Here is a 26,868-nt window from a genome sequence, read left to right as displayed (position 1 = left end):
GGCGATATTCTAGGGTTAACAATTGGTGCTCTAACAAAATATCTTCACATTTCCATTTTAAATAAATAATCATCAGTAATATGGACATAATGTCTAAGTGGGGGGAAAGGCAAATAATAGAACAGCTAGAACAGTCTGGTAAGTTCAGAAAAGTACATAACTTTAGTGTAATGCAGCCTTTAAAACCAGTAAAAGACAACACTTATGTCATATCACAATATCCAAAATCTAAGACGATATCTAGTCTCATATCACGATATCGATATAATATCGATATATTGACCAGCCCTAATTTATGTTTTTGACTGTTGCAGTAGTTTGCGCTATTGTTTATTCCCTTTTATATTGTATGCAGCAAACACACCAAGCCAAATGTCATGCAAGTGACACTTTGGCATTAAATCTCATTTTGATTCTGATTCCCTTTCTCCCTTAAAAAATAAACAGCACATCCTGAGGTTAATTATTAAACTCAGTGTGGATGAAAAGCCTGTGGGGCACAAAGAGATTTTATAGGACTCTTCAGTGGTGCTGGGAGGTTAGTGCAAGTCAAGACACTAAAAGCTATAGATAGCAGATCAGCTACAGTATACAGCCCCATTGCATTGAATCACAGATTTGTTATATCACAGTTCCTGCCTCATCATCACCTGTGGGATGAATGCATGACACAGGCCAGAGTGTGAGAATCAAATAGCATACAATTAGAAAAATATGATTGGTTATTTTACTGAAGACAGAATAACAAGAAGGAATAGCTAATAAATGACAAAATATGCCACTTCAAATTTCTTTCAAAGTCCATTTTATTATACATGGTTCATATAAAACTGTATTCGACATATACTACACCTCACTTTCTGTTGTTCATTGAATATAATGTATGTGCATTGAAAGATATATATATATATTTTTTTTACAAATAGCTCAATGGCAAATGGACAGCACAAGCCAGTGCAAAGAAAATGTGGTTTCAAATTTGCTTCATCAGAGATTTGAAGGAAACATAACGTTTGCACTAAATGGAGCCTGCATTGAGTCTTTAGCCAGCTTAAAGGAGCCAAAAACAGGCTTACCACTTAGCTACAGACCAGTGTCGCCCTGTATCTGAAACATAAGCGCCCTTTATATAAAGGGTGCTATGAAACATAATACAGTGATGCCATCTAGTGGTGTAAATCTATATCCTGACAGGGAAGATATTCTCTCCCGGACACAAGTCACATTACATAGGAAATACCACAAACTTAACTTTTCGGTGTGTTTTTGTTTTTCAGGGTTTAGAGTGGTGGATCTAACACATGGTGCCTTTCATCACATAGTAAGTTCTCCAGAAATACAACTTTCATTCCTCTTCACTCGTTCACATTCTTCTTAAAAACCTGCTTGCAGACTTCTCCTTCACAATACAGCTCCTGAGGGGTAATAGGTCACAGAAAATATTTATTTAACATGATGTTAACTAAAATGTTATTAAAACGCACAAAAATATAAATGTGGGACACTTTATCAATTTATTTTTGTGCATTATGTGGAACAAATAATTAAATTGTCCATATTCTTACCAGATGTAGCTTGTCCTCTTCCATCCAGTGAGCCCAGCCCCGGTTCTTCTTCTCTCCAGTCTGTTCACACACCAGTTTATTCCCCTCCCATGTCACCAGTGACTGCACAGGTGGCAGGGAAGGAGAGAGAGTGTAAATCACAACACAGAACCAGTTAAGCAGCCCAAATAAAATGTAAAACGAATCACATGAATTACATGTGCAATCATTATGCTCATTATCACTTTGAACACACAATTCATCAGCTATTTATCTTCACCTTGACATGTCTGTTGTCCAGTCCCTGGGTAAACTCCCCATTCTCCTGACCCACTCTAAAGGAGATGGTGTAGTTTTTGACGGTGCTGATGGTTTTGATGATGTACTGGTCCCCCTGCTGCTCGATCACCTTCCTCTGCTTCAATTTCAGAGCAATCTTTCGGACGGGACGGCTGATACCTGGAACGGTAGAGGAAGTGTTTCCCTTGAGTGTACAGAGTAAAAATCTGGGGGACAAAATCCAAAGGCTACAGAGACATCTCCCTCCCACAGTCCTATGCATACCATAAATAGCACTGTTACAAAAGCACAGCACTAAGTCTTTCACTTTCATTTTATTATTCTTTTTATTTAAGATTTTTTTTTGGAGCTTTTCCCTTTATTTGATAGTGACAGTGGATAGACAGGAAAGGTGGGAGAGAGATGGGGGATGACACGCAGCAAAGGGCCGCAGGTCGGACTCGAACCCGGGCTGCTGCAAAGGACTCAGCCTACATGGGGCGTACGCTCTTACTGGGTGAGCTAGAGGTTGCCCCCCTAGTGCTTTATTTTATGTTGTATAATGTTATATCTGCATGTATTTCACAGCATAATTAAAGTCAGAGCAATATAAATGCAAACATCTAAGGTCACTCAACATTTAATACCTGAGAACATTTTTGGATTAAAAACTGCTTTAAGGACTCACCCAGCGCAATCATGTAGCCCTCAAAGTTGACATTGCTGATTAAGTCCCATGTACCACAGAGGTTGGCTGGCATTTTGATGACCTTTTTATTTCTTCCTTTCCTCCTGGGATGCGTGTGAATAAAATGTGATCCTCAAGCTGCTGGGCTGGTGAGGAGTTCTGAAAACAGGCTGAGAAAATATTGTTTTGTGAATGACCTGGAGGTATAAAAGGTAGGTGTGCCTTTACCTCATACGCTGACCGCCGAGGACCATGTGAGGGTGAGGGAGTTGCTCTCATCAGTGCCAGGGTGAAGCCAAGAAGCCAGACATGTCAGACTGGTCTCACCACAAACTTCTCGGAATAATAAACCTTTCATAATTTGCCTCACATGTCACACATTAATTGCACACCCAAGCAAGGAAAACACACAAGGCAATATAATGTTGACCTAAATATTTGGAGGAGTTTTTTATTGAAATTTTAGCAGTTCAAGTCCAGTGAATAGCTTGAAATGGTACAAAGGTAAGTGGTGAACTGCCTGAGGTTAAAAAAAAAGTAAAAATAATGTACATTTCAGTATTTTACAAAAAGGCCTTTTTCAGGGAACAAGAAATGGGTAAACAATGTAAAGCTGTTCTGCAGCAATGGAGGTTGATCAAGCTTTACAAGTTGGTGCTACCAATTCCCACAGGTGTTCCAACTTGTCTGGATTACTTACAACCCCCTCTGTTTGTATAAAAGTATTGTTGGAACACACTGTGGTACCATACCCTCGTGAGCATCATTTGAACAGTGTTGTACTGCAGAAAGTAGTGTGTTGCCATAAAAATGGCGGGAAAAGGCAATTAACAATGAAAGAGAGACAGACCATCATAACACTTAAGAATGTTGGTCTTTCCTAAAGAGAAATTGCGAAGAAAGTCAAGGTGTCAGTGAGTAGTACAGTATTCTTCACCATCAAAAGGCACTTAGAAACTGGGGGAAACTGACAGGAAGAGGTCTGGCAGACCCAAAGCCACAACAGAATCAGAAGACAAGTTTCTGAGAGTCAACAGCTTGCGTGATCGGCGGCTCACAGGACAACAGCTTCAAGCACAGCTTAATAGTGGTCGTAATAAGGAAGTCTCAGTTTCAACTGTAAAGAGAAGACTTTGAGCTGCAGGTTTGATAGGTCGAGTTGCAGCAAGAAAGCCATTGCTAAGACGTCAGAATAAGAAAAAGAGGCTTGCCTGGGCCAAGAAACATCGTCAATGGACTACTGAAGACTGGAAGAAGGTGCTATGGACTGATGAATCAAAATTTTAAATCTTCGGTTCATCATGCAGGTTTTTTGTACGCCGTCGAGTAGGCGAAAGGATGGTTCCTCAGTGTGTGACATCAACCGTCAAACATGGAGGAGGAAGCGTGATGGTCTGGGGCTGTTTTGCTGGATCCAGGGTCAGTGATTTGTACAGAGTGAAAGGCACCCTGAACCAAAACAGCTACCACAGCATTTTGCAGCGCCATGCAGTACCCTCTGGTATGCGCCTAGTTGGTCAGGGGTTCATCCTACAGCAAGATAATGACCCAAAACATAAGTCCAAGCTATGCCAGAACTACCTAAGCAAAAAAGAACAAGATGGTAAGCTTAAAAAAATAAAAGTGGCCAGCACAGTCACCAGACTTAAACCCCATTGAGCTGGTTTGGGATGAACTGGACAGAAAAGTGAAAGCAAAACAACCTACAAGTGCCACACATTTATGGGAACTTCTGCAACAGAGTTGGGAAGAACTTTCTGAAGAATATTTGATTTCCATTGTAGAAAGAATGCCACAAGTGTGTTCAGCTGTTATATCTGCCACTGGGCTACTTTGATAAGTCAAAAATGTAGAATACATTTTGATTTATAAATTGATTCCATGATTTCTTTTTTTAACTTAAATTGTTCATTTGTTCTATTCTTTCATTTCAGAGTAAAATAAGACATTGAACTGCATGAATTTCAATAAAAACCTGGAAAAATTGGGGTGTTCTAAAACTTTTGAACAGTAGTGTATGTGTAAGCCAAGTCCTATTTTTCAGTTGTGCAAATCTAACTGAAACCTTCCCTGGCTTCAAACACTGTTTTCATGAAGATGACCTATATTAAAATCAGATTGATCTCATTAAGTGGCGTATGTATGACACGCCAATTTGTATGCTATTTTGGCGTGTTATCAAGACGCTGTGGGGTAAAACACAGGAATTTCACCCAGAAGAGCTGGGACACCGTCGTGTTTATTGTCGTTTTTTTGTGTTACTAAAGCCTTTCCCAATGTTCTTTTCCTAAACCCAACCTTTTTTTTGTGTGAATAGCATAGCGATAGCATGTTTACATCCGCTGTATACAGCGTAGACATACACGCAGATAGCTAAAATGCGTACAGATAACACGCCATTTGGCTTTAGGAAAGTGGCGTGTTTACGCAAAAGTCATGATGCCATGTTGATTAAAATGGCACACCTATCTGTGCAATGAGGAAAATAATTCTGGCATCTGTAGTCATGCTTGCAGCGTGAAGGGAATTGACAAAACTGGCTTGAAAGAAAAATAAAACATGAAGCTTGTCAAAAAATGATGGTATTTTTTCCTCCTCGTGACTTTGACTGAGCAGCAAAATAACAGCTCAGAAGTGATGCGGGAAAAACCTTGCCAAGGTTGTTTCCCACACTCCCAAACTGTCATAGGCACCTGACGCATTTACTGTTTAATAAGCATGGTTTTGTGACGTAATAAGAATCAATCACAGTCTTAACCCAGTAACTTTGCATTGGGCCTTTTAAGTTTGGTAACACTTTATAATAACCATCACTAATAAATGGTAAATTGATATTGATTGGATGGCTATTTTAAAGTCGCAACTGATGCTTAGAATACCTTGTTAATGGTTTAAAAAAAAGGGGGCGGGGAGAGGGGGTTAACAGAAACAAATTTCATATTAGAAATGAGTCAAGTTATTGGTTGCATTTGAAGCAGGAAGTTTTACATCCAATCGAAGTAATGTTAATGCATACAATTAGACAATCCACAGGCAATTTATAAACTTCATAAAAGCCATCCAAATAATGTTTAGAGATCGTTTACAAAACAATTATTGACCATTGACAAAGCACTATCTAAATGTATAAACTTATTTTATATTACACTACCCTAATGATAAAATAACATACATTTTAACATAACTAATAATTAGTAAACATTATAAATCATTGTATTGTTTGTTAACAGTAAAATAACTATTAACTAAAGTTGAATTAACTATCAATTTACCAATTATTGATAAGTTATTTTACAGTGTTAACTTGAGTTTAAATACTATAATCAGGTTTTTGAAAGCAATCTAACATCATTGTTCCAACAATAAAAGGCCTGCACTCGGATACTAATGTGATGTAATCTTAATACCTTAATGTCAAAACACTGCTATCACTTTAGTTGGCTACATTGTGTTATTTTAGCTATTATCTTCTGTCAGCGATGATGACCTGAAAGATAAGTTAACCCCGCTTACAAACAGCATTTTAATCCAACAGAAAAGGTGTCGATTTGGCACTTCCTTAACTGAGGATGTTAGAAGTTTCTTTTATGTGTGAAAATAGCACCGGAACAGCAACGAAAAGCTCCCAAAGGAGGAAAACAAAGAGGGTTGTTTATTTCATTTCCAATCAATACCAACCACACTTTCACTTTCAAATCTGCAGCACTAAGTAAACATATTATAAGCTAGTAGTTATATTGCCTTCTTTTGCCTGAGGGAGTGCATGAACAAACCCTGCTCTAGGTAAAAAAAATAAAATGTGATGAGTTGAGAGTATGCTGAAGCAAGCAAGTAAAAAGACTAAAATGAATTTGTTTCAAATTATATTTCATGAAATACCAAACACACAGTATGCTGACTGCTTCACACACAATTGTGAATCCCTAGTTCAATAACCACACACCAACTGGTTGAACTGCTGCTCAGTTATTGTGTTTTTGACTATTGTACCACACAGCTACACCCACACACACGCAACATTATGCAACAAATTTTACCAGCTTGAAGCTGGCGGGGAGCGGCGTCGTGCTTGAACCAGAGCCGGATGAGCATGCAACAGAACCTGATTCAGCAGCGTCTACGGACATTATTGAAGAGGCAAAGAGACCGAAGAGGGCAATGACAGAGGAAGCTAAGAAGAGAAAAGGAGAGAGTGACCGAGCAAGAGGCCAACGGGCATACGTAAATCTCGGACGGCTTTTAGTCGTTGGCGAGAGCTTCGTGAATTAAAGGCTGCAAGACAGACTTTGAGCTGGCCATCTTGCTGTTGGACTAAGTAATATTAGTTGGCTTGCTGTGTCTTCCGTTGTTGCACGTGCTTAGTGTTTGGCTGTAGCAATGTTGTCGGCTCGATAGTTTTTGATCGTGAGTAATGTAATCATAACAAATGCACTGTGTCCAGCTACGTCGCTGTTGTAAATATGCACAGCTGGACACAGTGCATATTTACAACAGCGGCGTATAAGTGAATTGCACTCTGAGACTGTAGGGGCATCAAATCACAAGAAATATCGTTGCTTTAATTGTTACTAAATCACTTCACTCAGAATAGTCTATGCAGATTTATCTTCTTAAAAAACAACACCCATTACTAGAAAAGACTGTTCTGTACAGTAGGCACTAGTGGTCTGAATTGTGTAGGAGATTTGTTTTAGATTCTCAGTTTAGAAACACAGCTTACATCTCTGTTTTTCCAGCAATGAACTTCCTCAGCTTGAGGAGGCGCCCGTGTATCTCTCAAGTGGTGCTAGAACTACATCTGCATTTTTCCGCTCGCTCTCATCGCTGTAGAGGCCGTGCTCTTGTATGTAATCAACCACGTTGTCTGGGAGCAGGTATCTGATGCTCCGCCCTCGACGCAGCGACCGGCGCACGTGAGTGGCTGAGATCTCATTGGTCACCCATTCTTGGACCACGTGGATGCTCTTGCGATACTTCCACAGCATGTCTGACTGGTGGATGAACTTGTGGGGGTCATTACCGCTGCGGCTGATGCAAACCAAACCGTAGCGGCCCACAATCTCAGCGATATCCTCCTGCTTCCACAAGTTAGGGACCCCAAAGGACTCCAGGACATCGGCCCCACACAGCAACATTAGCTGAGGGCCGTCTGAGCATGAAGAAAGAAAAGAGTTTATCAAAATAAATCTTATTTGTGTGTCTTACCACAGTGACTAAGTGCTTTAAGGAGAAAAGAACAAATACAAATAATAAAACTGAATAAATAAAAACAGAGAGTGAGATCACAAAACCTAACAATGAGATAATTAAACACAGAATATTAAAAATTGATGCTAAGAAATATATTCAGAAAAAAAAATATATATATATATTGTATATATAATATACAAAATAAATATTTAACAAGATAAATTACAGATGTAGCCTGTCTAATATCATAGTTTTGTTTCGTTATGATGGAGGTCATTGCTGGGAAGCCACTTCAGCTAAATTCAAGTGATTTACAGTTTTGCAACCAATCAGTGCTCTGCAGACTCATTTAAAAACATATTGTAATTAGGTGCCAGTAATAGTTATGACTGAGGACAGAATACACACTTCTCCTGCTCATGTCTAGAATCCTGTGCCGTGCAGCTACATGCTGGAGTTTAAACTTGTCACTAGGGTAAAGAATGTTGTTAAACCATACAGTGTCGGTGTCACTGATGCAATGAGGCTTACACCTTGCCTGTCTTTACTGTTGGCGGTGTGTGACGGGTTACACCCCAACACACCCCAACACCATTGTCCCCTGTTATGAGTTAAACTGAATACAATAAAACATGAAACCAGTGGAGGCAGGGCTAAACTTGTCTGGAATTAGGGATTGGAGAAGGGAGGAGTTGAAAAGAACAATATTTCAGTTACACATTTGTACATGTACCTACCTCTGCTTTTGTGATAGGATGAACCCTCAAAATAATTCTCCTCTATGCGTCTCTTTTTTGCGTACTTGACCGTGTCCACGTCATCGTTGTTCTGCTCTGCTGCAAGCATTTCGTCATAGTGATGCCTAAGTGGATACAGACTAAATTAATATCAAAAGCTAACTGCATTGCATACAGTTTCCCTTACAGGAAATATTAGTCATATTGGCAATATAACCGTCAGTATCCAGCCAACACACTTCTGTTGACTGTGGATTAGGCTTAGGAAATCACACAACATATAAATGTCCTCAAACTCTGGAGTAAAATGTATTTTTTGTGATTATACTTTATACTAAATATGTCCTTTATTTACTAGCTACAAATAAGGTTTTCTTTGTGCAAAGTATATGATTTTAAATCAAAATGTAACTTTAAGTTTGGCTTAACATTTCCCTTTGTTAACAACTTCCAATTTGTTTTCTGTAGGTTGCCCCATTAGTCTCCCTTCTGGATACTTTTCAGATTCTTTATTTACCATCGACATCAAATAATTAAACTTTTTTAAATATAATTTTATGTTTACCAACACTTCATAGGTAATAGCTGTTAGGGGTGTGCAAAAAATAAATAAATAATAATAATTTATTCACATTCGAATCGCGATTCAAGCTCTACTGATTCAAAATCAATTCATAGAATTCCAAAAATCAATTCATATATATTTTTTAAATTGTATGTCTACTGCAATCACATGGGAGAAGTAACTACATTTACATACTGTGAATTTTTTTTTTTTTTTTTTTTTAAATCGAGAATCGTGTTTGAATCAAAAATTGATTTTGAATTGAACCTTGAGCCTAAAAATCAATATTGAATCAAATCGTGACATTTTCTGAATCGTGCACCCCTAATAGCTGTGCTTCTCAGGAGTCTACAGATTTAAATGTTTCATTGATTGAAACATTAGAATTCTGACCACTTTAATGGGAACATTTAAAAAGCAGCTGTGTGTCTCTGCCAGTGATACTTTCAGTCTGTTGGTCTGACTTCAATATTTTATTTTGACTTTATCCAAGCTTTAATTTCTAGTTTGGACCGCAAGGTTCTGTGCAGTATTCAGTGATTCATATTAATTATTATTTTGCAGCACATCAGAGCCTGTGAGATGAAATGCAACTGAAAGCACAAAACGTACGTTTTCTAAACATAAATATGCAATTAACTAAATTTTTAAGGAACTGGAAATTGTCCAATTCTTTCACGATATAGTTTACTTTTTTTACAACCTGGGACCGTCTTGCGACTGTTGCCCCATTATGGTAGAAAACGGTCTACAGTGTTAACATTTCTTCAGCTGTTTATAGCGACAAAAACTGTTTAGCAAGACTTTCTGCAAGAGTTTAATGAAGAGGTAAAACTCCAGCAACAGTTGTAGTATCTTAGACCAACACGTTTCCTCGAGTTTTACCTCTTCAGACATTTTCCCTTCTCCATGCACCTTGGAAGGAGGTGGAGTAGTGCCGGAAATCCTTACTCTGCTTTTGCAAGAGTTTTATGTGAATTATGTTGTCATTTATTGGGCCATAATGAGCAATAATGTCAGATATCAGATCTGAAATTTGATTTAAAGACTTAACCTTAACATATGTGTGTGATAATGGATTTAGAGACAGATCATTCTATTTTTTTTGCTGTAAAATACAAAAATGCAATTTTCTACCCCAGAGCAACAGAATAAGTGATACATGTATGGAGTGATAGGAAACCCTGTGTGACACTGAATATGTACAACTTTGTGATCATGAGTATACGTAACTGGAAGGATTTTTATGCTGTATGTATGAACAGCACAGATGACATGATACAAAAGTTACTACAAAATCTAGAGAATTCAGCTAACATCACTTAGACACTTACTTACTTGCACCATTCATCACTTGTACTCAACGATAACATCAAATCCTAAACTGCTTGAGGGGCTGCTTGTAAACAATTAGTTTAACAGTCGTCACTACTGTACCTACTATGGTTATGTTAAGAGATTTGATGAAAGGGTGGCTTAAGGTGTAGTCATTGACGAAGAAGAATTAGAGGAAAACAGCAAGCAAGGAAACTCTGATTAAGGATATTGAAATGTCTGACAGATAGTGTCTGAGATTCTTTGGCAGATTTCCTTACACCTATAATAAGAGCACAGGTAGCAAGCACAGGCACTGCCACTATTGTTAACTTACCGAATGACTTTGCATGTCTCCACCCACTCTGGCTGCAAGCTTTCCCAGGAATCTACTGTGATCCAGTCTGAGTTCTCTGTGGACAATCTGGCCATCTCCAGACGGTGGCAGGCCTCAATCAAACCCTTCTTCTTATAGGCATCACCCACCGGAGAGATGATGCCTTTCACCACCCTGTACTGACCTTAGACATTAAGGAAGTGGTGTGAACAGATGCTTAACAGTAATGATGACACAGCAGATGCAGTAAACCGTTAATTTTGGTGTTATCTACACATTATTCTACCAGCAAATCCCGTGTTCTATGAGGTAAAATTACTGTTTCTGTACTCCTTTCTGTTTCTCCAAACTGGGGGCATGCTGACCGCCATCTACTCTAGTAATACAATGACTACATCATACAACTCCCACTTTAAAAAATCGGAACTATCCCTTTAATAGCTTTATTCAATCAACTATGTTTGGGAGGGGATTATTGTACTTTTTACTTTACCAGATTTGTTTGACAGCTATAGTTAGTTACTTTACACATACACTACCCAACACTTCATAAAGAACTAAAATAATTTCAACAAACCAGCTACAATATTAAAATTGTTTACGCATTTATACATCAATAATAATGACCTGATCATGTAATATATGATGATGTAACTCTGACAGGACATTCTCCTGCATAATAAGTAATTTCACTTTTGATTGGTAGCCATGCAGCTGGTTTTGCTGAGGTTTTGAGAGATCAGCTAGTTTTCTTAAAGGATCTAATTCTCGTTTCACTCAACCTGTGTCTTCCAGATAATCTCGAGCCAGTTCAAACATCCTCAGGTGCATGTTGGTGATGGGGTTGAAGGACCCGCAGGACAGCAGGACTACTTTGGTTATATTTTGACCGTCCATGCCTCATAGTGGGGCTGTGTTTACACTACAACAGCGAACATGGGGAAGAAAACAAGACTGTGACGTTAGTACGCTGGGAAAACATTAATTGTTAAATGTCAAATATCCCTCTCCCTTTGAGGGGCAGCTCTGTATCCGCTACACCAAACTAAACGACTAGCTATGTCATAGATAGGAGTCACACGCGTTGGGAAAATTAAGTGAGTTTAGTTAGCTAGCTAGCTAGCTTGCTTCAAACCGTAGGCCATAGATATATACATATGTAGCTATATATATATATATATATATATATATATATATATATATATATATATATATATATATATACATATGTATATATCTATGACCGTAGGCGACGAGCGAGTATTTTTATTTTCCCAGGATTGCGAAGGCACGTCCCGCCCTACTCTGCCTTACTTTGCCTCCGATTGGCTTACCCTGCCATTCTTACACAAACCCTAACAATCACCACTTATCTAGCTTAAACCTCACGTAGGAATAGGGCGGGTCATGCCTTCGCCATTCTAGGAAAAAAGGCAAACCGCTAACGTTAGCTTTATCTGTAACCAGGCAACGCGACCTTGTCGGTTGGTACAGAATACTCAAGCAGACGAATAATGAACTTAAAACTGAGCTTGGACAACAAAGGAGGCGTTTTCTAACAGAAACAGAGAGATAAAGAATGAAATATTCATTGTACTACCAGGAGAAACAGCAGCAGCCAACTGCTCCATGAGAGGCTCTACCTGCTTCCGACGTTCGGACGTTACGTTAAGATAAGAAATCTGATTGGACAGACTCGACCAGGAAGAAGAGAGCCGCACCAAAGAACTTCTATCCGTAGACCGGCTTTGGCCCAATGCTTTGGCCGCACCCACACTCCTGAGCTAGCTACGTCAGAGAAGCTACGTTCACAATCACATATCCACAGACCAAGCGCCCATGCATGTATTAACGCAAGCGCCTCGACAAACACTAAATATTTTGTAACCGTTCTTGAAGGTAGTAATTTTTCCGAGAAGTTCCAATTCAATGATTCAGTTAATTTTATTGTATATTCGTCAAGCTGGTGCAACTATTCAACTCATTGCACGACTGATTTAACGTTACATCTGTTGACAAAACGAGTCCCGGGTGAGACGTTTTCTTTTAGCATGCTAGCTAACTATTGAGCTAACTAAGCAACTTCAGCTGTTATAGCTATTTTATACAATCTTTAGTTATAGCACATTCTGAGCTTCCAACAAATATATTAATCGACAGTTTGACAGTGGTTGTTTCGCTAAATGTTGAACAGTGTTTTTTGTAATGCTAGCTCCAACAACACCATTCTGATGAAGTCTAAATAGCATGCTAAATTCGTGTCATTGGGTACTAATGCCTAGTAAGATTTGTTCACTGTTTTATTCTGTTTTGCGTTCTCCATAGGTTGGGAATAAGATTTTAACAAAGGATGGCTTCTCGCGGGAAATCAGAAACTGGAAAATTGAGGCAAAATATGGAAGAGCAACTTGACAGACTGATGCAGCAGCTTCAGGATCTGGAGGAATGCAGGTGCATTTAGAGACATTCATTATATCACTCAAATTCACTAAAATTATTTGCTGAATTACCAAATTTGGCTGGTATAGAGCTGACAAGTAATGATCTAGTCTATGCCAGGAAGTACTTCTCCATATTTCCCTTTATCTCTGTTAGTTTGTCATTTATTTGTTCATTCCAGAGAAGAACTGGATGAGGAAGAGTATGAGGAGACAAAAAAGGAAACCTTGGAACAGTTGAGTGAATTCAATGACTCTCTGAAGAAGATCATGACAGGAGACATGACCCTTGTGGATGAACTCAGTGGAATGCAGCTGGTATGGACAATCAGTGGCTAATGTGCAACTACTGTGTATTGAGGATGACGTAAAGAGGGTATAGCTTATAGAACAAGTAAATAATCCAGTTTAAGCAGTGATTTGTGAAATGTTACAATTTTGCCAATTGTTCTGTCTTCATCAGGCAATCCAGGCTGCCATCAGCCAAGCTTTCAAAACCCCAGAGGTGATCCGACTTTTTGCTAAGAAGCAGCCAGGACAGCTGAGAACAAGACTAGCAGAGGTTTGCACTGCAATGTCATCCAATCAATCAATCAATCAATCTGTCAATTATTCAATTTGACTTGTCACATGAAAATTCCAATGAAATTGAATCCCATCAGCTCTTTTAACAACTTGTACATGATTCATCATAGAAGGGAGGGGGATTAAACAATCCAACTGCTCAATCACTCCTCAGTGTTCATCTGTGTGTTGCTTGGCCTGAAAATTGTCAAACTAGTGTGTGATATTTTGCACAGATGGACCGAGATGTCATGGTGGGGAAATTGTCGCGAGATGTGTACACGCAGCAGAAAATGGAAATCCTCACAGCCTTGAGAAAACTTGGAGAGACGGTGAGGAACACTCCCAGTCAGCAGAGATGTGATGTTTTTCCACGGGTTCGTGGATGATTCAGAGGCTTGTGCTCATGAGTCCATGTAACTTATTTTAGTCAGCTTGCTACAACAGGCCTAAATCTCACTTCAGAAGGAGCTGTAACATTTTAAACATCAATGCATTATTTCTGTTTCTGGACAGCTCACTTTGGAGGATGAGACTTTTCTCACTGAAAATGCTACAGCTACTCTGAACCAGTTTGAAAAAGTGACTGCAAACTTAGGTGAGAATAAACATGTCATTTAACTGACATTTTTAATCATACAAATGATTGGATGAACATTCATATTTAACTTGTTTTGCCTTCTCTTTCAGGCTCTGAAGACAAAATTATGGCTTTAGCTAGCTCTGGTGTGAAAACCAAGGCATAGTAATTCTACAAAATGTTAATTTTAACCCTGTGTCTTTATTACCAAGAATGACGTGCCAATTGATCATTGATTTTGTAAATAGCCAGTGCTCTATGTTTTGCTGTAGATGCTAACACTTTTTAACAGTATTGTTTTATACACCTGCACTTTTGTAAATGTCTATTTGTCCAGATGCGTGTAAAATTATATTATAGGTACGAGCATGTGATTTGTGGAATATGAAGACATGTACGTGAATGTAAAAGATGGTCCAGGCAGTTCAAGAGAAATACTCTGTTGTGATTTGGGCTGTATTTCTTATTGGGTTGCTGTGTCTCTCTTGCATTGTTGTTTTAAAGATTGTTGATTTTCTGTATGAGTGCTGCAAATATTCAAGATTTATTTTAAATAAACTGTTCCGTTTACAGCGGTTTGGACAAAATAATGGCAATACCACACAAAAGAAAACCTTTGAAAATAAAAATACACCACCAAGTAACAGTAACATTGAGAAAGTCAATTGTATGCAGTATACTATAGATAAATAGGACAGCAGAAGCTTAATAATAAGAGGATCGAGCTGTTTTAAAGAACACACTGAAGGGCTGAATATGAAGTGATTTTTCACCTCCGAAAGGGTGAAAGGATCGTCTTGAAAATGGAAAATAAAAGAATAGTTTATACATTTGAGAATATGCATTGAGGACTACGCCTTGTTTAAATCAGCATTTTTCACGCAAAATTTCATGTAGTACTCCAAAGTACCCCTAGGGGTACATGTACACCCATTTGAGAAACACTGCTCTATATATTCATTGGTTATCAAGCGTTATACACTGCATGTGTGCTTTAATTGACAATTGTAGTTAAACATTTGCAGTAATCGTCAGTATTGCGTTGGATTTCAAGTTTGATTTGTTGAACCTATTTAGAACTTAATGTCACAATGTTTACAGCATCAACCATGATTGATATTCAGCTTTGAAGCCATGTTTTTTTTTTTTTTTATGTGAGTAAAACAAAATAAATGGCGTTTGTTTTATGTATTCATTTTATTTTTTATTTAACCTGTGGAATTCTGTTTCACCTTTTAGGTTTGGGCTTTAGATTATTTCATTTTCACCACCAGAGGACACTAATGCTCAATATTTATGCAGTAGCACTGCCCAGGGTGTGTACCACCAGCACTAAGTCTGCACTAGTGAAACGCTTACAGTAGAGTGATGACTGAAGAAAAACGAGCAGACACAAGTTATACCCCATCTCATCATCCTTTATTTTGTTTACGAGCAAGCATCAACTTCACTACAATTTGCCTTTCAGTTAGTAGAAAAGTGAGAGCAGCTCCAACAAGCACAAAGGAAGCATTCAACCGTTCGGAAAACATTGTCACCCTTTTCCATTTTGAGCACATTTTTAAAAGAAAAGAAAAAAAATATATATCTGGAGTGTTGTGGACTTGTGAAACAGACGATCTGAGAATCAGTAGTGTATCCCGTCTCTTCTCTCTCTCCAGTCTCACAACCCCACATGGAACGTACACAAACTTGTGGTTCATGCAAAGTAAATTCCCCTAAATCTTAGTGTTATTACAGTATGGCTGCATTTCAGTTTGTTAGGCAGTGACATTCAATTCAACCAACTTACACTTAGCTAGGGGGATGATCAGAAAGCATTAAATCCAGAAAACTGGAGATGGTGCAGTCACTGTGGAGACGTGACTTAAGAGTCAGTGTGCACATATCAGTGACCCATGGTATTGTACTGTTGATGAAATGTGGACATTAAGTGTTTGACGTAATGAAACGGAGAATTTGGACAGGCTTATACTCTGGTTCTTGTGAATTTCATGCTGCCCTCAAAATCATTTCTCAACAACTCAGGCAATAGGACACTGTTCAAAATTACCTTCCACTATACACAAATAGGTCAGTTAACAGTATACATATATACTGTATGTATGCTGCCAAAGCAATTTCATAATGTACTGTACATCTTTTTAAAGGTGGATTTTGTCAATGATTTAGTATAATATCTATAGAAGATACAATATGGATCTACTTCATCTACACATCAACATGGACACATGACATCTATGTAAAACGTTTTTCACTTTTAATAAAACTAGCAGTGGACTATTGTTACGCTCTGTAAGAAATCTAGACAAATACAAATAAAAAACAAACAAAAATTGCCACGAATAAAAGAGCACGGATGAGTGTTTTTGTTAGACCTGCTAATTGCGCTATGATCGGAAAAAAGGCACTCCCATCTCAGCCGGCTCAGACCTGGCCCACTTTTTAAAAGTCCAAGTCATCATTGAGGGGAGACTGTTCACTACATTTCCACCACCAACCTCTTAAAATTATAAATCAATCAAACTTAAGAAACACAACGACTTAAACCCTCAAAAGTAGCCTGGAAATTGTCTCCAATGTTTCAGTTTGGGCATCTAAAATTTGATTTGCATGCAAAACGTGAGGCTCAAAACACTGACATTTCTAATTTCAATAATGCCATGTTCTGTTAACTTCAATGCCCAAAATCTGATCTGCTTTAATTAGGCTAACGCAGGTTTGGGAAATGTTAACATTTTAACTTGGTACCCAAAAACATGAGACAAACACTAAATAGTTAAGTGTGAAGGTACATTTGTATCTGGTTTTGTGAAAGATATATACAACAGTGATGGACAACAGTGTCTGAGAGGAGATAGAGCTTGGACACATTTTCCCAATCAATTGTATAAGCTTTATACTAACACCAGAAGGAAAATAAGTTTACCAAATGTAAACAAATATTTTAGAACAACTCTACAGTACAGTTCCATGTACAATAAAATCTAGTGGTATACGGCAAACAAATATTTCATTGAACAAACAAGAAGATTCTTTTTTAAAGTGTTTTCCTTTTGTAAGCTATATGCAGTCATAACTTCAGTTGTAATACCTTAAACTACAATAAAGACGGTGCATATTTTGCAACAGGAAACCAGTTTAAAAATGCATGTAACATATGGTTTATTATTTCAGATTTAAATAGCCGTGCCGTGGAAATTTAACTTGCAACAAAGCAATCCTGAAAAGTACTTTCATTTCATTACTCTTCCCCAAAACAATGCCAGCAAGTGCACTATTCAACCAGGCTCCACTAAAGCTCTGTCTGCCATAAATCTGCTCTTTCAGTAGTTTGAAAGGTGTTTACCTCCCTACTTCTGTCAGCACAGCAGGACTGGGATACGGACAAAAGACTTTTAAAGCTGCTGAGGAAATCTCTCTACTTATCCAAAATAAACTGGCAAAAAGTAGTACCCTTTACTTTAGTACCCATATTTCAAGATCAACAGCACTACAGTACCTGCTGGCCTAGTGTTTGTACCGTTTCACACGAAATGTCGATTTGTACATAAGCATTTCTCTGGGTATGATTACTCTGAACAAAAAGAAAATCCCTTCTGTACAACAGTGAGATCCATTGGGAATGAAAAACACAGATGTCTGGAGTAGAGCATTGCTACCTGTGCAAGCAAAGCAATGTATGAAGCTGAAACCATCCACCTGCGAGAAAGCAAAAGAAATGATTCCTCTTTGCAAAAAAGAAAAAGACAAAATGGACACCACTTTGTCATAGAAACCTCCACTTAACAGTTAGGGTTTCTTATTATGAAGCAGACATGTACAAGCATGATGGAACAGCATTTGCAGAAATTTAGCGACATGCTACAGCCTGTGTGACACAAATATTACGAACTGCGTCATTTTAGATATTGGACCCTGTTGAGTAGGCCTTCACTAACACATTGACTAATTACATGGTTTCTTTATATTTACAAAATCTTTAAAAAGCAATTCATTTCTCTACACATATGACTTCTCAAATATCCTCATGCACTAAAAGAAGAAAAAAAAAAGAAAATGCTGTCTACTTGTTAAAAGCATTGTTTTGTTTCACTGTGGACTACAAGTCAAGAAAACTCATGTCAAAGTTATACGTGAGATTAGCTGCAAACAAATCTAAAAGCAGTAAGCAAAGAATATACATAAAAAAAAAAGTCTCCATTTAAAAGCATAACATCTGAGAAAACAAAAAAGTGCAGGGTTGGCTGCCTCAATCAGTTCAGAACAAATGTAGGCCAAGTTTTCCTGGGAATTAAAATATAATAAATAAAAAAATAAACGGTAAAAATCAGCAATCCGGTGATGACTACACTACACTAAGTACCACCACTAAGATAACAACAGGAAATCCTTGACCATATATACGCTACAGGGAATTTTTGTTTTGCTTTTTTGTATTTATTTTTTTACATCATGGCTCCTTGTAGGGGGGGGGAGGGGGGAGTCTGTGTGGAACAGTGAGTATGAGGATCTGAGTAAGTGTGAGTTGGTGTTGTGTGTGTGTGAGCTTGTGTTGAGTGAGTGAGTGTGTGTGTGTGTGTGTGTGTGTGTGTTGTGTGTGTGTGTGTGTGTGTGTTTGTGTGTGTTTTAGTAGGTGAGGGTGGAGTCGTCCCACTCCAGCTGCTGCTGTCTGCTGGCCCCCTGCTTGTCCTCTGGCTCTGCGCCCTCCTCGTCTTCACTGCTCTCTGACTCAGCGCTCGTGATGTCATCTTCCTCCTCTCCATCCTCGCTCTCCTCCTCCTCTTCCTCCTCCTCCTCGCTGCTGTGCTGGTCCTCGTACGTCTGCGTTAGAGACAGAGCGAGAGAGGGTGGGCATGTTAGTGAAGAGTCACAATAATTTATATATTTAGAGATCTAAACTGCTCCTTCATGTGTATAGCTTCAACCGGGCAGAAGAGAGATAGAGAAAGAGGAAGCGGACGCGTTGTAGATGCAACCGGAGCAGAGTTAGTGGTTATTCATTTTATAACATCAGCCCTGGAGGTAACGAGTCTCCCCTGATTTTCTGATCACGGTCGGAAACGAAGCGATCAGGAAAGGTCGCTTCGAACATTTTAACAGCTTACGCTTGTTGCCCCGTTTGTGCTGATGCGCTCATCTGTTGACATTTCCGAATGCCTTCCTGCAGTTGCTTAATAAAAAAGGGCTTTCCACACAAAAACATAGCCTACATGTGTCATTAGTATGAGGAAAAAAAAATAGATTTTAATTTCTTAATGCCTGTCAGACAAGGGCCGGGCTCGGACAGAAAAATTCGGCCCGATCTTAACACCCTGCTTTAAATGTTTCTTCGATAGGTCATTCTTAGATAGGTAAATAAGGCAATTCCTTTATTCAAAATAGTGAAGCTCTCCACTTGTGTTTAAGGTTTTATTGGAAGTAAAATAACAAATGCAGTCAAAATTTTAGAAGTTTTTTTTTTCTTATGACGTAAAAACCATTTTAAGACATCAAACATGTCGATGTCTTTTTCTCCCAGTGCAGTCATGTTGTGATGATGTAATTTTATCATGTTAATTATCCTACAAATGTCAGTTAATGTGTCTAAAAGAAAGTTTAATTAAAAACTATCAACATTTTTTTTTAGAGTTTGATCTCTCTCTCCCATCATTTCCTGTCATCTGTCTACTACCAGATGTCTAATAAAAAGGCATAAAATTCCCTAAATATCATTAAGAAAACATACAAGTTTGGTCTCACTTAACAAAACAGAGGAACACAGCTCATTGCTTTGTTTGTTATATGTGAATTCAGCTTTTTTGGATTCTCACTGAACGCTGTTTAGGAGACTATTACTACTACTTCACTACTCATCATTTACTGAAGTTGATCAAGTGACCATTCCCTGAAACAGAGTTTAATTTGGACCACATATGTGCAAATGTAGGAGGTCTCACTAAATAGGGATGTGGTGCTCTTTTCTACTGCAACCTGTGATGTGATTTAGGCTGAGACTTCCATTTCCCTTATCCATCTTCGTCGGCTTATCTGGGGTCGGGTCACGGGGGCTGCAGCTCCAGCAGGGGACCCCAAACTTCTCTTTCCCGAGCCACATTAACCAGCTCCGACTGGGGGATCCCGAGGCCTTCCCAGGCCAGGTTGGAGATATAATCCCTCCATCTAGTCCTGGGTCTTCCTAGAAGCCTCCTCCCAGCTGGACGTGCCTGGAACACCTCCCTAGGGAGGCGCCCAGGGGGCATCCTAAACACCGAGTTCCTCACGGACAACTGAGCTTCTCACCCTCTCTCTAAGGGAGACACCAGCCACCCTCCTGAGGAAACCCATTTTGGCTGCTTGTACCCCCAGGCCTGAAACCTTCAACTAGAGACGTAAGCATAACGCTGCCTGTCAACCTGGTGTTCAGTTACTCTTTAAGTTAAGATTCTAGTCGTGGGATTATTGTGACTAGAAAACATTATAAATTAGTTGCAAGCCAACACATAACTCATGACATGAGTCCACAGTACAAATATGTATAACCTGCCTAAAAACTGACTCCTTAATTTGAAACTTTCACATTGGACTTGGGAAGACAACTATTGGTGCTGTTTTATTGGCTGGGGCACCAAAATCGCTCTAAATCTCGACAAGACCAACTTGGTTGCACAGAATTAATCTAAATATTGATATATAAATCTTTTATTTTAACTAGCAAGGTAACATTCCATAAATATCTACAACAAAGTCTCTTTCACCGTCCCCACAGTGCTGTCAATCCTGGGAGCTCAGATGAAACTAGGACACAGTCACAACATCACCCAGAGAGCATTAGTAGGTGAAAAGCTGTCTTGGCTTTTCACTGGCTAATCACCAGAAAAATGTTCCCTCATTTCGCCTCCCTGTGTGTTTTTACCTCCATGGGGTTGACGGTGATGGTGAGGGCTGAGTCGTCCCAGTCCATCTCGTTCTCCTTGCCGTTCTCCTGGTCACTCATGGTGCTCTGGTGTGCGGCTCGGATGCGGAACACGCCCAGGATGATCATAAACACCAGGAAGCTAACACACACCACAATGACAATGGTGGCAGCGCTGGGAACAACTGTGAAGAAGCAAACACAAACGGACACAATGAGGAGTTAGACGTAAACTATGTTCAATTTGCACATAAAAACCCTGGTAAAGATTTATGTGGGGAGCCGCAGCGTCCACCTCTGTCTGAGAGCATGTCAACGACTTTAGTTTCATGGTGAGCCAGTGCTGATGTTAAGGTCTTCTTTTTTTGTTTTGTTTTTAAAGATTCTTTTTTGGGGCATTTTAGGCCTTTATTTTCACAGGACAGATGAAGACATGAAAGGGGAGAGAGAGGGGGAATGACATACAGCAAAGGGCCGCAGGTCGGAGTCAAATCCGCGGCCGCTGCATCGAGGATTAAACCTCTATATATGTGCGCCTGCTTTACCAACTGAGCTAACTCGGCCACAATGTCTTCTTAAACTGCAAATGAATGTTTTCGGTAGCTCTAGGTGTGTGTCTTTCTTCAAATAGCCTTGCCTGTCTCCCTCCAACCTGCTCCACTTTGCCCCATATTAACAGGAAAAAAGGGCCTCTCTTTTGCGTGGCAAGCTTAGTGAGCCTGACAGCCCAGAGGATTACTGAAGCCAGGAAATAAAAGGTTGTGTTCAGACCGCCGAATGTACAGATGTCACAAACAGCACTTAAGTATAATCCCTAAACTTGTGCCATAAAAAAAAAACACCCAGTGTTTCATACTTGCCCTACTTGTGATTATTAGACTGTAATCCATCTCTAACAAAGCTTGCCACACCAGAGGCCAAATCTTTTTTCTACAGTACCAACAATTAAGCAGATTAATTGATTGATTATGAGGTTTGGTATTCATTTAAGAGTAAAATGCGCCAATTGGGTAAAGTTTCAGTAAGCAAAAATTACCAAGTTCATCATCATTATTCATCAAGTGATTGTAAAATATTAGGGATGCACCAAATATTCGGCCACCGAAAATTTTCGGCCGAAAATGGCCCAAAAGGGCATTTTCGGTTTTCGGTTTCGGTTTTATCACTGAAACAATACGGCCGAAAATGTTGTGATGACGCAAACAGAAACCGTGACCTGCACGTGTGTCAGTACCCGATCCGTTCCACCTGCAAAGCGTCTCCTAAGCAAAGAGGTTGAGACGGACCACGGAGTGAAAACAATGAAAAGTACGCTCTTAGAGTCTGTCAGCACACGTTTCAGTGAGATCTATTCGGATCCTTTGCACCTCATCGCGACTGTACTTGATCTGCGTTATAAAGACCATTACTTGGATGCGGAAATAAAGCAGGGCGCACGAGAAATGATCCAGGCCGCGATGGATGCGGAGAACCCGCATGGAGACGGAGCGCGCACGGAGCAGGAGGAGATCAGAGCGCAGAAAAAAAGACACGTCTCTCTGCACCAGATGAGGGGCATGCATCCTCGTTGTCTGATATGTTCAGTGAAATCCTGCAAGAAAGTGCCTCAAATAATAATAATAATAAAAATAGGTAAGCTATTCTGTTCTTAGGCTACTATATACTGTATGTGACTATCAGATTGTAGCCATATTTCTGCTAGATATTTTTTTAATTAAACTTTAATATTAATTTATACAATTGCAATGCCTTGATTTTAGTAAAGTTAGTACACAGTCATAGCCATAAATGCAATGGTACTAATAATTGACTAATAAGTGTTTCGGTTTTCGGTCTTGGTTTCCTTTTTTTCGGTTTTCGGTTTCGGCCAAGAATTTTCATTTCGGTCGTATAAAATATATATCATGATGCCTGAAAGTTTGGTTTTAGGCAAGATGTAAACATGTATAAAAACCAGAAGAGTCAGTGTTAACCAGAATTAGTTTTTCTGTCCTTTAATATGATGACCAGTTCAACAAAATGACTAATAATAGCTGTCACTAAGACAGATAAGCTTCAGCAGAGGTAAAAAAGTGGGCACAGTTTTGGTGTGTATGATGCAGTGAACAAAGTAAGAAACATTCTTTCTTCATATTGTTTTTGAACCCAAACGTTTTACATGTTGCAGTACCTGAGGCCTGGTGAGCGTTGACCAGGTTGTGACCGGACAGATCCACAGAGGCGTGATGCACAGGGTTAATGAAGTTGGGCTGCACCATGGCATTGTTGGCATGCTCCACAGGATTGGCTGTGTGGATTACATTCACCTAGAAAGAATGAAAACCAGAAAAACACATGGATACTGTCACAAAACATTGTAAATAGATCCCCACTTTAGATCACTTTAGCTCAAGTGTTGTGAGGAGACACAAGAATGTTTCGGTAAAATTATGGCACTGCCTGCACTCCTCTGTTGCGAATGCGTCACGGTTATGTGATGCAACTGAAAAATGGTCATACCTCGACCTTGAAGTCATTGCTGATGTAGCGACCGTTGAGTTCGGAGCAGACCAGTTTGAATTTCCTGTCAAAGAGAGCCTCGGTGTGCCAGTTCTTGTAACGGATAAGATGCAGGACCTGCTCGTAGTTGGCCATGGTGTTCACACCTGGAAACACACAGACGGGAGTTTGTGTCAGAGAGAAATTTGATCAGCAATCACCAGAAAGTGTCAGGAAAGCTCTCTAAAGTAGTGTGTGGTTTTAAGATTTAGAAATGTATAAATACTACATACTAAAAACTATACCCTAAGAGACGGTAGATTTGGTAACTCTGACTTCAAATCACTCTAGTTGACAGTGTGAGTGCCTAAACTTTAAATACCTATACATGTACATTATACTGTATATGGTTACATATTTTTAGTGTTTACATTTGAGGCCTCAGTATTTAACAGATTTCAAAGAATTTACTTATATTTTCTGCAAAGCTATTATTATAGCACCGCTAGGTGCTAGTTCGAACAGCTCTGTGTCCATACCGGTGATGACGAGACCCAGGTTAGAGGAACTCATCTCCAGGCTATGCTGCTGCAGCTGGGACATGTCCACCTCCAGGCCCTCGTGCTCCCCGTCCAGCTCGTCTCCCACCACAGTCACTTCACATGTGTCCAGGTTGTGCATGATCTCTTCTGACACCACTGTCTCTTGGACTGAATGAACAATGGAGAGAAACGATTTAGAAAGAAGAGTTACAACTCTTCTCAAATTTAGGATTGTCCATTGGGCCTGTAATGTACGTTTGTTGATGGTGTTAAACAAGTCATCCATTTATTTAGCATTGCAGTCCTAGTACATGTCGGACACACAATGGAAAACATGGATCAAAAATCAATGCAGCAGAACCAGAGATATCGTCCTTTTTATTCCAAGCATTCTTCTTCCTTTAAACCTGGCGCCTACATTACCCACAATACAACTCGACCAGTTGGGTCAAAGATTCAGGTGTGTTATGCTAGTAGAAGCTAATGTAGCCTTGAGCCGCTAGCCTCAAGCAGAGATGAGAGGTGGGCTACAGAGGTCTGGTAAGATCACTTCTTTCTAACTCAACACCTCCATTGTTTTTCATTTTCAAACTTGTAGTCTTTTGTTCCAACCGACGCTGACCTCCAAGATGAGAAGCACATGATATTCCTGTACTAAACACATTGTTCTAATGAACAATTTAAGATACAAATATTTACCTGTTCATGTGAAACTACTTGTTCACAAATAGAAAGACCAGTTAATGAGCCACTCCAAAAACATTTTTTTAAAAGCACTTAAAAAGGTTGAGGGTTTAAGAACTGAATCTAGATGAGTATGCATTCGAGATAACCCAATATGGGTCACCACAGTTTGATTAGAAATGATCAGCAATAGTACAGCCCAACCTGAGCTGCTCCAACATCCATTGTCAATACAACAGGTAGGCTTAGCTACTCCGTACCACATATACACAGTTATCAACAATAGCTGCCCTTCATCATGAACTACTACAGGTTGACCACAGTGTTGGTAACAGCAAATATGTTCCATGTTTAAAAAGCAGTATGGTGCTACTTTATCTGTTTAAAGTGACTATTATGTAACTTTTACATGTTTCTGAAACTGTGTAATGTTCCATCTGATCATCATAAATGACCTGTAACAGCAAACGAGACTAACAGTGAAAAGAATGCTAGTTTTATATAGTTTTTAGTAATGCCTCTAGTAAAGTCACTAAATGATTTACGGCAGGTAGACGGCGCAACAGAGCAAGAATTCTGAGGGGTCACAGATTTCGGAGTTTCACCAGAAAAAGTTAGTGTATTCAGCCAAAGGTAGCAGGAGATTTCTTTATATAGGCCTAATTGCAACTAAAAGCTAAAAGGGAAAGTGAAAGACAACGGGCAAAACCGAGTCAATCTCTGTCAGGCTTTCAACAGATGGAGACAATTACCGGATTGTAAATGATTAAAAAATGTGTCCGAATTGGCCCTCAGGTATGTAATATGTCTATGTCATTCATAAAATAACTGGACAATGCACGATGTGGTTGTACGCCAGTAGCCTACATTAAATTACGTCCCCCTTCCATTTAACGCGGACGTTTTATTCCTTCGTGTTTGTGTTGGCCTACTATTTTCTTTTCCCTTGTCCCCCTGTACCTGTGTAAAGCATCCTTGGGTTTCATGAAATGCGCTTTACAAGTTATTACTATGTTGGTTGCTACAACAAACTCTTAATGCTTTGGCTCGTGACACAGTAACAGTGATACCTGGCTTAGCTCACGAGACATCCAAAGTAGGCTAAGTTGCCGTACGCAATGATGCATCTGTAACGTATTCTCTTATTGTAAATGAAAGATTTTCTGTCTGAGCAAAATATTGACTTCCCAGTAACGCTAACTCAGTAATCTACAGTGGGCAATACAGTACCGTAAAGAAAAGACCTTTTCAACAGCAGGTGTGGTAAAAACACTACCACTTTTGTCCAAATTGGCCTCTAGAATCAACACAAACTGAAAGTTACATATAGCCACTAATATATCTTCAGTTAGTGTATTTTCTGTTTGTTTAAGAAGAGAAATTTAAAACACAGAAAACTGTTCAGAAACCCATACAAATAAAAGGTATGACTATATTTTTCTTCTTTTTATTTGTCTTCTCCATTTTGCTTGTGTACCAAACTAATCTTTCATGCACAGTTTGCACCTTTTGACTCTGTGGAAGTTGCTATTAATTGATTCTTAGTCATCTACTGTGACATCTCTTGTTTGTTGGTTGTGGAAGGTGGGGCAGGGTAATGCAGGTAATAGCAACAGATCTCTGTAAGCCCTTTTGTCCCATATGGCCTGCTGTTCACCACAGGACATTGCGTCTCCCTGTATCTGTGTCACGTCTATTGTCTCTCCACGTCTTAGCTCACATACAAGCCTAACAGATGGCTGGCTGGTCACTGCCCCTCCCTCCCATAAAGTAGTAAACAACTTATCCCTTTCTCCCTCCCTCTCGCTCTGTCTGTCCAATCCCTTCGGCCTCCAGGCATAACCTGCAACATTACCTGCTACTGTACATCTACCCCGCTATCAACTGTACATTCACATTTGGTGTCTAAGGTAATTCAACCAAGGCAACCACTGTGTACTGCACTGCCTCAGAGAACACAAGACTAAGATTTTTTGAAGTAGAAAGTGTATATAAATCAGCAGACTGTTAATCAAACAACACAACTAATCCAC

The 26,868-nt window shown here is 39.3% G+C and overlaps 4 protein-coding genes across 10 annotated transcripts in view; 1 reads left to right on the top strand and 3 right to left on the bottom strand.

The window, feature by feature from the left end:
- Positions 1-788: 788 nt before the first annotated feature.
- Positions 789-2,642, bottom strand: rbp7a (retinol binding protein 7a, cellular). Its single transcript, XM_039799310.1, has 4 exons — positions 2,512-2,642; positions 1,825-2,003; positions 1,566-1,667; positions 789-1,415 (listed from the first exon to the last, which is right to left on the bottom strand). The coding sequence occupies exons 1-4, from the start codon at positions 2,582-2,584 to the stop codon at positions 1,356-1,358; spliced, it is 414 nt and encodes a 137-aa protein (XP_039655244.1). The 5' UTR covers positions 2,585-2,642; the 3' UTR covers positions 789-1,355.
- On the bottom strand, positions 2,568-12,394 carry nmnat1 (nicotinamide nucleotide adenylyltransferase 1). Of its 3 annotated transcripts, XM_039799306.1 has the most exons (6): positions 12,255-12,394; positions 11,437-11,576; positions 10,655-10,838; positions 8,439-8,563; positions 7,232-7,660; positions 2,568-2,681 (listed from the first exon to the last, which is right to left on the bottom strand). In XM_039799306.1, the coding sequence occupies exons 2-5, from the start codon at positions 11,549-11,551 to the stop codon at positions 7,260-7,262; spliced, it is 825 nt and encodes a 274-aa protein (XP_039655240.1). In that variant the 5' UTR covers positions 11,552-11,576; positions 12,255-12,394; the 3' UTR covers positions 2,568-2,681; positions 7,232-7,259. The 3 variants fall into 3 exon arrangements, with proteins under 3 accessions (XP_039655240.1, XP_039655239.1, XP_039655241.1); XM_039799305.1 differs by lacking the exon at positions 2,568-2,681 and having other exon boundaries at positions 6,142-7,660; positions 12,255-12,393; XM_039799307.1 differs by lacking the exon at positions 2,568-2,681 and having other exon boundaries at positions 6,142-7,660; positions 12,298-12,392.
- A 28-nt stretch (positions 12,395-12,422) lies between these two features.
- Positions 12,423-14,808, top strand: lzic (leucine zipper and CTNNBIP1 domain containing). Of its 2 annotated transcripts, none has more exons than XM_039799309.1 (7): positions 12,423-12,553; positions 12,980-13,105; positions 13,275-13,410; positions 13,556-13,654; positions 13,893-13,988; positions 14,173-14,254; positions 14,347-14,808. In XM_039799309.1, the coding sequence occupies exons 2-7, from the start codon at positions 13,005-13,007 to the stop codon at positions 14,400-14,402; spliced, it is 570 nt and encodes a 189-aa protein (XP_039655243.1). In that variant the 5' UTR covers positions 12,423-12,553; positions 12,980-13,004; the 3' UTR covers positions 14,403-14,808. The 2 variants fall into 2 exon arrangements, with proteins under 2 accessions (XP_039655243.1, XP_039655242.1); XM_039799308.1 differs by having other exon boundaries at positions 12,423-12,685.
- An 825-nt stretch (positions 14,809-15,633) lies between these two features.
- clstn1 (calsyntenin 1) overlaps positions 15,634-26,868 on the bottom strand; it is a 41,360-nt gene continuing 30,125 nt past the window's right edge. For all 4 annotated transcript variants that reach the window (XM_039799300.1, XM_039799303.1, XM_039799301.1 and 1 more), the window contains 5 exons: positions 24,149-24,319; positions 23,631-23,776; positions 23,302-23,437; positions 21,132-21,316; positions 15,634-19,060 (listed from right to left, as the gene is read on the bottom strand). In XM_039799300.1, coding sequence (XP_039655234.1) covers positions 18,866-19,060; positions 21,132-21,316; positions 23,302-23,437; positions 23,631-23,776; positions 24,149-24,319 — 833 coding nt within the window. In that variant the 3' untranslated portion in view covers positions 15,634-18,865. The remainder of the gene's footprint in view (positions 19,061-21,131; positions 21,317-23,301; positions 23,438-23,630; positions 23,777-24,148; positions 24,320-26,868) is intronic.

The sequence above is a fragment of the Perca fluviatilis genome, chromosome 5 (genome assembly GCF_010015445.1).
Source record: "Perca fluviatilis chromosome 5, GENO_Pfluv_1.0, whole genome shotgun sequence".
Classification (NCBI taxonomy): Eukaryota; Metazoa; Chordata; class Actinopteri; order Perciformes; family Percidae; genus Perca; species Perca fluviatilis.
Note: the sequence above shows the minus strand (reverse complement) of the source record. Positions and strands in the feature narration are given on the sequence as shown.